Source organism: Dama dama, chromosome 23 (genome assembly GCF_033118175.1).
Source record: "Dama dama isolate Ldn47 chromosome 23, ASM3311817v1, whole genome shotgun sequence".
In the NCBI taxonomy this organism is placed as follows: domain Eukaryota; kingdom Metazoa; phylum Chordata; class Mammalia; order Artiodactyla; family Cervidae; genus Dama; species Dama dama.
The window spans coordinates 21,208,821-21,220,544 of NC_083703.1; the positions used below are offsets into that span (position 1 = coordinate 21,208,821).

An 11,724-nucleotide genomic window follows, 5' to 3' on the forward strand; every position below is an offset into this window, starting at 1 on the left:
TGGCTTTATACTGTATATTACAGATCTGATAGGGCTAGTTTTATCTTTCTACTCTTATTTCTTTTGGAGGATTTTAGTTTGAGCTGTAATAAATCTATAATTTTACTTAGGAAGCTAGCATCTTTATGTTTAGTTTTCCCACCAAGAAATGTCATATGTTTCTTCATTTATTCATATCTTCTTTCCTCTCTCTTGGCCTAATTTGGTCAAATTTTGAGTCTAGCCCACAAAATAATCTTTAAGCAAATATTATTATAAATAATAAATATAATGATTTGCATTTTAACAGAGAATGTGTTCAGTGCCGAGCCTTCAATAAAGGAGAAAAGAAAGACACATGTGCTCAGGAATGTTCACATTTCAACATTACCAAGGTTGAAAATCGGGACAAATTGCCCCAGCCAGGCCAGGTGGATCCCTTGTCCCACTGTAAGGAGAAGGACGTTGACGACTGCTGGTTCTACTTCACATATTCAGTGAATGGGAACAATGAGGCCACTGTTCATGTTGTAGAGACTCCAGGTAGAAATCTGATCATTTCAAAGTTTTTTGCATTTTCTTTTATGTCTTTGTGCTGCTTAGACCTTTTGGCAGTTCCCCTCAATCCCTGGTTTGGGAGGATCCCCTGGAGAAGGGAAAGGCTACCCACTCCAGTATTCTGGCCTGGAGAGTTCCATGGACAGTCCATGGGGTTGTAAAGAGCCAGACATGACTGAGCAACTTTCACTCACTCACATCTAGGAACAGCTTCCAGCTACTTTACATGACTACTTTACATTCAAGTTGGGACATTTTAAATCTCGTCAAGCTTAAAACAGTATTTAATTAACTATAAGAAATAAGGGAAAGAGAAAGCAAATTTTATGTTATAAAGTGTTTGAAGAGTAAATGCAGTAACCCATGTAAAGCCCTTAGCACAGTGCCTGATGGCAGGTACTCAGTAACATCATTACTGATGATATTTTAAATAGCAGCTTGATTTAGGCTTGGACACTGGGAAAGATAATTTGTTATGGCATGAATTTGTTCTGCTTTTCAAGGGATGAATCATTTTTATCTTTCTTTTTTTTTTCCTGGGAAATTGTAATACATTCTTTGGAATTTTCTACATTTGTGATTAAGTTATTATTGGAATGTAGTTTTCATTTCTCTAGGATAAATGTTAGGAATTGGGGAGAGGGCATATATTAAACTTCAGAAGAAACAGCCAAACTTTTTTAAAGCCTCTGTCATTATTTTGCATTTTCAGGTGTGTGTATTTCAAATACTGTTTTTTGAAGACCAGAACGTTAAATTTTACCAAGTTTTTCTTTTGTAGATCTTGCTTCTTACTACCTTAGAACTCTTTGCATAACTCAACTTCATAAGTATTTTTCTCCTCTGTTTTCTTCTGAAAGTTTTGGTTTCTGGCTTTGCACTTAGGTCCATAATGTATTTTGGGCTGCTGTCAGTATCTGGAGTGGAGGTCTAGTTTATTGTAGGTAGATTTCCAGCAGTTCTTGTACCATTTCTTGAAAAGGCTGACCTTTGTCCACTTTGGGTGAAAATAAGATGACCTTAATATGTGTGGGCTTATTTCTGACTTTTGATTCTGTTCCATTAATCTAGGCATCTGTCCCTTAGCCAGTATCACACTGTCTCAATTACTGTTGCTTCACGGCTAGTTGTGAAATCTGGTAATGTAAGTTGTCCAACTTTGTTCTTTTCTGAAAGTGTTTTTGAAACACTTTCCTAGTTCTCCTACTTCTCTGTAAATTTTAGAATTCACTTGCTTGATATCCACATATATCCTGCCAGGATTTTGATTGGGATAATATTGAGTTTATAGATCAAATTGGGAGAGGATTGACATCTAATCAATGAACATAGATAAAATCTCTCGATTTATTCAGGGCTTTGACTTTTTTTAAAATCAGTGTTCAGTAATTTTTAGCATATAAATCTTATACATATTTTATTAGGTTTATACATAGGTATTTCATGATTTCGGTGCTATTGTAGATAATACTATTTTCTAAGGTTCAGTTTCTAATATATAGAAATCAGCTTTGGTATAATTCATAGAAATACATGATGTTTATTTATTGATCATGTACCTTATGATCTTGTAACTTACTTGTTACTTCTAGTATCTTTTTTTATAGGTTCTTTTGGATAGTGTGCCCCAAGATACTTACCTTGGAGTTTCAATTCCTATGTCTTTTGTGAGACTGCATAGCTCTCTGTAGTTTTGGCTGCACTTTCACAGGCTAACCCCCTTGTGTGCGTATCCTTTGCTTTTTACTTTACAGAGTGCCCCACTGGTCCAGACATTATTCCAATTGTAGCAGGTGTGGTTGCTGGAATTGTTCTTATTGGCCTTGCACTGCTGCTGATTTGGAAGCTTTTAATGATCATTCATGACAGAAGGGAATTTGCCAAATTTGAAAAGGAAAAAATGAATGCCAAATGGGACACGGTAAGTTGGAAAACATCTAAAATGGAAGGTGTTTCATAAAGTAAATGTAACACTTGTTTATCAGCTCTAAAACTGATTACTAAAGTCCTTTAAATATTTCAGTTGCCCCCACGATTTATTACTCAGGAAGCTTGCATTCAGTGAAAGACAGAAAACATCTTAAATACGTTCCGTTAAAAGAAAACAATTGTAAGAATGTTTCTTCAGGTTACTGTGGTATTTTTATTTTCTTAATAATTTTAATCTGCTCTTTTGCCTTTTCTTCTTATATAAAATAGAATCCTGGGGACTTCCCTGGTGGTGCAGTGGTTAAGACTCATTTCTAATAGAAGGGGTGTGGGTTCAATCCCTGGTTGGGGAACTTAGATCCCACATACTTGGCATGACCAAAAAAATTAAAAACAAAACCCTAAATAACTGCAGACTATTCAGTGGAAAGCTGCTGCTGGTTTTTTTTTTTTTTTTTTTCTTTTTTTTAATAATTCAACAAAGAAACCTAAGTAGAAATCAGCCACTCAAAAGACTACATACTGTGTAATTCCATTTATGTAACAGTCTAGAAAAGGCAGACCTATGATAGGGGCTAAGCCTGTGGTCTCTAAATTGCCCAGATGGGTGTCTTTATACATTTGAGGATTCATGAAACTATGTATTTTAAAAGGGTATTTTTACTCTGCAAATTACAAGTCAGTAACCTTGTTTTATACAAAACCTAAAAGCCGTAAGTGATGAAAATGTATGTCAGCATTAGTGCTTTGAAAGGTGGGGTTGGAGGCTGGTGTGGCCAAACGTTGGCCATCTTGTATTCATCTTTTGATACAAGAAGGCAGTGACAATATTCAGTATTTTTCAGGTGTAAATGAACTTTAGTCATTTGCATTTTACTACAATTTGCTTGGATTTTTAAAAAATAATTTTGGAAGCGTAAAAATAGTAAAAATTCTTTTATAAAAGTGTTTAAACACTCATTATACATGTCAGTTTTTTTCTGATGAAATCATTAGAAACTATTTCTTTTACTTTAGCAAGAAAATCCGATTTACAAGAGTCCTATTAATAATTTCAAGAATCCAAACTATGGACGTAAAGCTGGTCTCTAAATTGCCGTTCGTATTTTCTTTCATTTTCTGTCTTTGCATGTCTTTACTGCACTGCGTGTCTTTTATCACTACTGCTTTTTTTTTCCCTCTCCAAAGTCTGGCTTTATTTATATGGCTATACTATGGCTTTTCTTTCTGTGTGTTAATAGTATTTAGAAGGGCTTTGGATTAAGCTTTATGGTATAGAAGCAGCAACTGTGTTGTAGTGAAAAGAACGTGTATTGTGATCAGACTGACCTGGGTCGAGTCCCAGCTCTTCTGCTTAGATAGAATGGCACTGGGTCACTTCACTTCCCGGAGCTTTAAACAGGGAGTCAGTAACTATACTGTGTTGTTTTTGGCTAATGACTACAGTATTTGATAGCAGCCTGTCAGTTATAATCCTCACTAGAGTCCCTTGCTTTAGGTGGTATTATCATCCTTGTATGGTAATATCCTTATATTATATGTAACATCCTTATATATAACATATTATTATTTGTAAGTTTTAGAGTGAAAAGTGAACATGAAATTTAAATTTCATGTAGAGAAAAACACTACTAGAGTTTTAAATAAAAACTTTGCTGAAAATTTCATAGTGGTAATAAAGCTTGGTTAACCTATTCTCTCAGCTAAGGGAAAGTTATTTTGGCCAGTGTATGCTCTAGCTGGGTAAAAAACGTATCATTTTCTCTTTTATCAACACTGGACAGGCTTTTCCCTTATAACTGAATTTTCGTGAAGTGTTTCTAGCATGTTTTTAATATAATTATGTAAGCCCCTAATACTCTGATAAAAAGGTTGTGATTAGAACCAATTCTCCTGACTGGTGATCCTGAACTCCTTCCTTTCCTTTATTCTTATTTCACATATGAGAAGACGGAGGCACAGAAGAGTTCGGTAACTTGACCAAGTTCACAAGACTAGTTAGTGGAAAAGCTGAGATTCAAACCCAGGCCACTGGGCTCCAGGGTCTAGGTTCTTAACCACTGGATTGAACTGGTAGCAATCACATGTCTTACCTGGTTAGGTGGAGGGAGATCGCTGTAGGAAATGACAGTCTTTGCTCTTTTCTGGTAGCTTAGGAATGTTAGTGCTACTGTGACACTGCTGAATGTGGCAGTCACTGTTACACCCAGAAACCCATCAATGCAGGTTTGTTTATTTACTCTGATGAATGAGAGTATACTTACAAAACACGGTAAGATTTTAAAGTACAGGAATGTTTCATATTTTTAAGAGATACAGGGAGTACTGATAACATTAGAAACCATTATGTGTCTGATTTTTTTAATTTCTAAGCAGGTCTTAAGGCTTGAAATGGCAGAGTTAAATTTGATGGCAGAAAATTGTCAGATTCATCTTGCATAGTCTGGTACATTTTCTTAGTAGCATGAGACTTAATATTCTTTTCTTCCTTACTTAGAGCTTTACAGAAAGAATGTCATTTTCAGAAGGAAACTAATTTGCTGGGTTTTTTTTCCTTTCCTCTTTCTGTCATAATCAGATATTGACATTTTATATGGATACTTACATGAAAAAATTTCTGTTGAAAGGTGAAATTTTTACCTTGCCATATGTTAAATTGTGTTTCGAAGGAAATTATCAGTAACAGTGAAACTTAATGTTTTTATTGTTAAGTCAATTTTTGGTACACTATTACTTCAGCCAAAATAAGCATTTTGGATAATTCAAGATGTGAAAGTTTTGTGAAAAATTCTTATTCATTAGTAAAATTCAGGAACATTAATGGGTACTGGTTATTCTGAGATGTTTTCTCAAGAAAAACTTAAGTAGAAATAAACATATTAATGAATGAGCATTAAGAAATTAAATCATGGCTTACAAAGCACTTTTCCAGTATGGGACCCAAGGTTGCTGGTCAGTTATGTCATTAACATATTTCAGATAAATAGGCAGGCAGTGTAATTACTTCAGCACATAAGACTATTCATGTAGGTACATTTAAAAAAAATCATGAACTTTGTTAAAGCTCTTCATATATAAACACATTAAATGTGGGCTGCTAATCTCCCACAGTTGTGCACTGCATTTCTAATATGCAACAGAAATGATGTTGTAGCCACATCAGCCCTTCCAGAGTGAGCACAGATGACATTTACTGAGAACAGAGGACTTCCCTGCTGAATGTAACCCTGTTCCTCTTGATTTAAACAGGCTTTGCTTTTTGTTGGGGTGGGGAAGGGTTGCACTCTGAACGATGGGAACTAATATGCATTATTTTAGCTTACCTCCGTTTAAGATGATGCCCAGCCCAGATGGTTTAATCTCTTACCTCTAACCTTGCATGTTAAAATTTTGTTTGGATGGACTTTGAAATAATAATATATATGAAATAATAAATATAAATGTGTACATGAAAAGGCAGTGTTTTCTCCAGAGGTAAGTTCTGCGATGTAAATTGTACTTCGGTTTCATCTATAACTTAGCCATTTTTTTTTCTTCTCCATATTTTATTACCTTACAGTTTTTAAGTATTAAATATTAGATTTATCTAATGCATTAAAGAAACTTAATGGTAATTTATTTTCCTAGCATATTTGAAAAAAAATAGGCAGTTCTAGCCTTGCATGATAGGAAGGTAGAAATAGACTCACTTATTTGTACTGACTCTCATTAGGAATGTAGTTGCTAGGACCCATACGCCAGTCTCCATTATGAAATGTCTGCTATAATACCATTTGGGATCCAGTTGGGACGAGAGCTCAGAATTTCATATCCGATGTGATTTTTGTCATCCATATTATATAATGTTTATCTCTGAGGGATCCTGAGTTCTTCTGTGTTTCAGAAATGACTGGGCAGGTTGTGCTTTGTGGGGTGGAGTGAGGCACATTGTCAGGTTCCAGACTAACTGCTGAACTGAAGTCAGAGTGGTTTATTTGGTATTTCTCAAGTCCCAGCCTTTATATGTTTTACTTTTCCTCAATGAATTCTTACTCTTTTTTAAAGATGGCATCATCTGCTTCCCCTTTCCCACTCAGAACATACATATGTGCCCTTAAAAACTCAACCATATAGATTTCTAACTCTGCATGTGTATATGCTCCTACATAACTTTCAATGTTTTATCTGTAGTCCATTTCGACAATATCCTTAATCTCAGTCAATCCCTTTTTTCTTATGCTGTTCCCATTTTATGTATGGAATTCCCTTGTGTACTGTTTGAGAGTTCTTTATCTTCATGTTTGTCATCCACCAAGCTATACCCTTCTGGGAGGCAGAATTGTGGCAATGAAAGCTATATCCAAATGTAACCTGAAGTGAAGTATGGATAAAATTTAAAAGCAAAAATTACTCTTTAGGTGCTTTATATAAATATTTTAAAAATAACCTCAAATGGTTCTATAGTAAAATAAGAAACTAAATAGCATTTAAAAATCTTAAAACATTTATTTGATTTGTACTCACTTATTTTCTCTGAGATAGGAATATTTGCCCGTATTTCTCATTTGATTTTCAAGCCTATCTTCAGTTTTAAAGAATAGAGAAAGAATGCTATTTAAGATATTAAAATGTATAATTTAGAATGAGAATTTTTAAAGAAAATGATATGTTTTAAAATATCACTGTCAGTGAAGTTATGACTCTTGAAAGATTTCTCATGTTTATGGCTTGGAATCATTTAACACTTCAGTAAAATACAGTATCAAAGATAAAATGTTTTATCAGCATATTGAAGAATAGCAGTTATTTCATGAAGAATGGTAATTATTTTTGTCTAAGCACATTTGGCACTGTGCCCACTTGTGACAGTCTTACCTCAGAATCTCTACAGCCTGAGTGGCAAAGCCTCAGAAGAGCACCTCCCCCACAGACAAGAAAGCCAAGCAGTCTGTTCATTATCAAGCACCTTTGTGCACAATAAGGATTAAGAATCAGGCAGTTGATGGCAGAAGAGTTTGTTAAAAACTAGTTTCAAGATAGTATTCAAAACTATTTTAAAATAGAGAAGCTGTTGACAGCATATCACCAGTGGAGGAAGGACTTTTCAGAAAGGAAAAGTGCCTTTTCAGAGGCATCTTTAGCCTTGTGGGGCAAAGCTTTCATTTTTCATTTTTTGTAAGCTTTTGATATCTGGACAGATCAAATGGAAATGACTTATGAAAATGGTCTTTAACTTTATAAAATGATATTAAAATTAGATGACTTTAGTAGAGTGATAATTTTTTTCTTTTTTCTTTTTTAGGGTGAAAATCCTATTTACAAGAGTGCTGTGACAACTGTTGTTAATCCGAAGTACGAGGGGAAATGAGCACTGCCTGTGTGTACCCAGAGCGCTGAATGCAAAGTAGTAATTCCACAGTCACAGTAAGGTAGCTTCAGGGCAGTGTCACCATGGTTCTCTCATGGGCAGGTTCTGAAAATGTACAATATGTATAATTTGAAAATTTTTTTATTATTTTGAAAATAATGTTATAACCAATGCCAGGGACTGACAAAAGACTTGAGACAGGATGGTTATCCTTGTCATCTAAGGTCACAATGTGCCTTTTTGACCTTTTCTCCTGGACTAGTGAATCCAGGTCTTACTGGATTAAGCAGTATTTCTAGAGTGATTGAAAAGCAGTAGTTAATGAGGATGATATGAGACTTTCTGTTAATCAAGTGTTAAAAATGATTTCTAGCTTTGCAGACATGTCATTTTTCAGTTATACAGAATCCAAAGTAAATGTCCTCCTAGCTAGTTTAGAATCATTTTAAATGTATTATTTTGCTATTTGCCTGTTAGACACGACTGATGACATACCTGAAAGATGAGTATGTTAGGAGTTACAGGTGTAAAATAATGAAATATTTGATCTGCAGAGGCCATGGGGAAAGTCAGAGCTAGGAAGGGAAAACATAGCTTTAAAACCTATGTGCCATTTTAAGAGTTACTTAATCTTGGTAACTTTTATGCCTTCTCTTTGTAAATTCACGTCTTGGATAAAAGAATTGGGAAATTTTCTGCAAAAAAAAAAAGTCCTTGATTTAGCATTATCTACATAAAAGCCTTAATTTACATAGTATTTGCTGAATTGGGGACCTCCGGGTGAATTTTATTTTATTCATTTTCTTTTTAAAGCCTGGTGCTTTTTATCACCTCTTCTAATCATTTAATGTATTTGTTTGCAATTTGGGGTAAGACTTTTTTAAAATCAGTACTTTTTCATTGATGTTTTAGTTGTACATTTGCCTTTTTATTGAACATGTGAAGTTGTACTGTGGCTCATGCAATAGCTATCACTTAAGCATTTCTTTAAATTAGTGCTATAACAGACCACTGTATATTTACCTCTCACTGTTTGAGTTTCCTGTTTTGTTTCATACTATTCACATTCTTATTTTAAGTGCCTTTTAATTTTAACAGTTCACTTTTTACAATGCTGTTTAGTGAAGTTATTTATTAAATAAAGATGCTTAAAATATTTAAGTCAGATGTTTGGGCTCTGTATATTTTGTTAGTTTGTATACATGAAATTTTTATAGCTTAAAGAGGCTGAAAAAAATTTCTGGTATTTTACTTAAGCCAAAAGACAGAAGGAAGGAAGGTAGAATAAAATAAGATTTCAGTCTATTTTTTGGCTCTCCAAATACTGGACAAATCTGCTTCTGTTTCATTTCTACATTAAGCAGAATTAACTCTTTAAGAACATAATCTTGGAGCTGTTGACTTGAAGCTGGAAACTATCATTTTACTTAAGATTGAGACAGGAAATTGTTACTCTTCTGTTAAGGAGTTTTTTACATTTTAATTTGTCCTTGATTTATTTATGTTATAAAGTATATGTATCCATAAAAAATACTTGTGTGACGCTTTGGAAAGAAATAGATCCTTTGCTGGACCATTGCAAGGGTCAGATGTGGGGGACAGCACTGTGGTAGAAGTCCCAGCACATTTGCAGTGCCCCTCCTGGTTTTAAAAATGGGTATCTTTTTTACCTCTCCCATTTAAATGTATTTCCTAGCTTGGAGTAAATCATCATTCAGTTGAGGATTATACCTCTTTATGAGAAAAAGGACTATCCATTTCACCTTCATTTTCCATTCCTACCACCTACACTGCTGTGTGGTTCAACTCATTTCCTTACACCCACAGTATAACTGAATTTGTATTTTTTTGCTCCATAAGTTTGCTTTTTTTAATGAGATTTTTAAAAATAATATAGGAACATAGTCTACTTTCTATAATACATGATTTTTCTCCTGACACATGTTTTTATATACATAGTTAGATTATAAGCCAGTCATCCCAACCCTGTGCATATATTAAGGAGAAAACTCTTAATTTGAAAAGATACTTAGACATACATGTACACAGTGGACTACCACTCAATCATAAAAGAATGAAATAATGCCATTTGCAGCAATATGGATGGACCTAGACATTATCATACTAAGTAAGTCAGAGACAAATATCCTACGATATCACTTATATGTGCATTGTAAAAATAGTGATACAAATAACCTTATTTACAAAAGAGAAATAGACATAGGAAACAAACTTATGGTTACCAAAAGGGATTGGGGCAGGGAGATAAATTAGGAGTTTGGGATGAACTTATACACACTATTATATAGTAAACTATAGTAGGTAAACATCAAGGACTTCTGTATAGCACAGGGAACTAGACTCAATATCTTGTACTAACCTAAACTGGAAAAGAATATATATGTAGAACAATCACTCGGCTATATAACTGAAACTAAGACATTGTACATTAACATCAATGTAAAGATACCTAGAAAGGAAACAGGAATATAAGGGAATCAAAGTATGTATATATATAAAAGAAAAAAAAAAACCAATTAAGACAGGAAAGAGGAACAAAAATGATGTAAGTCATATAAAAAACAGTTAACAAAATGAAAATAGTAAGTGCTTCTCTATCAGTAATTACTTTAAATATAAACAGTTTAAATGTACCAGTCAAAAGCTATAGATTAGCTGAATGGCAAGAAAAAAAATTCAACTGTATGTTGTGTACGAGACTTGCTTTTGATTTCAGGACACATGCTGCAAGTAAAAGAATGGGAAAAAAATGGCAACCAAAAAAGAACAAGAGTGGCCATACTCATGTCAGACAGACTAGACTCGAAACATTATGTAAAGATAAGGTCCAAATGATATAGCAGTTGTAAGTATGTGCTTAGTTGCTTAGTCGTGTCCTACTCTTTGTGACCCCATGGGCTGTAGCCTGCAGGCTCCTATGTCCACGGGAATCCTCCAGGCAAGAACACTGGATCTTCCCAACCCAGGGATCGAACCCAGGTCTCCGGTATTGCAGACGGATTGTTTACTGCCTAAGCCACCAGAGAAGCCCAAGAATGCTGGAGTGGGTAGCCTATCCTTTTCTCTAGGGGATCTTCCGGACCCAGGAATCGAACCAGAGTCTTCTGCATTGCAGGTGGCTTTTTCATCAGCTGAGCTACCAGGGAAGCTCAGTTATAAGTATACAGTTACCTAACACAGTGTATACATATATTTCACAGTATATACATAAAACATTATGTTGTATACCTTAAATGTATTGAAGTTTTACCAACTATACTTTGATATGATAGAGAATATAGAAAACCAATAGAAAAAAGTGAAACTAAAAGTTGGTTTTCTGTCAACAAAGTTGACAAACTCTAAGGAAAAAAATGAATGACTCAAAAGTAGATATTCCAACATAAAACACATTAGTATAGAATTAAATGACTCAATTATCAGAGGGCATTTATTGGGTGAGGGCTCTGTCTTGGTTTCTTTGTATTGGAACAGCACTGTCAGGTGAGTTGTTTATCACCTTCAGGAACTGTTCAGCCCTGGGAAGGTCCCAGACATCAATGCATCAAAAATACAGAAAATAAAAAGGCATGATAAATATACTTCTGTAATACCATCATCTTGTACATTTGTCCTAATTAATGAGCCAATATTGACACGTTTTTATTAACCAAATTCATCCTATATGGCCTGAATGAGTCTTCCAAACTCATTGTGACTATATTTGGAAATTGTGCATTTATGGAAATAACTAAGGTTAAATGATGTCATACAGATAGGGCCCTGATAAGATTAGTGCCCGCATTACAAGAGGAGGAGAGACCAGAGCTCTCTTGCGCTTTGTGCACATATGCTAAGGAAAGGCCATGTGAGAAGACTGTAAGCAAGAGAGCTCTCAATGGGAGAAAAGA

The 11,724-nt window shown here is 34.6% G+C and overlaps 1 protein-coding gene across 1 annotated transcript in view; it reads left to right on the forward strand.

Annotated features, from left to right (window-relative positions):
* The window catches only part of ITGB1 (integrin subunit beta 1), a 44,030-nt gene extending 35,052 nt beyond the window's left edge, over positions 1–8,978 (forward strand). Inside the window, exons 14-16 of the mRNA XM_061126166.1 lie at positions 290–522; positions 2,292–2,458; positions 7,748–8,978. Of these exons, the coding sequence (XP_060982149.1) occupies positions 290–522; positions 2,292–2,458; positions 7,748–7,813 (466 nt within the window). The 3' untranslated portion in view covers positions 7,814–8,978. The remainder of the gene's footprint in view (positions 1–289; positions 523–2,291; positions 2,459–7,747) is intronic.
* Positions 8,979–11,724: the final 2,746 nt, after the last annotated feature.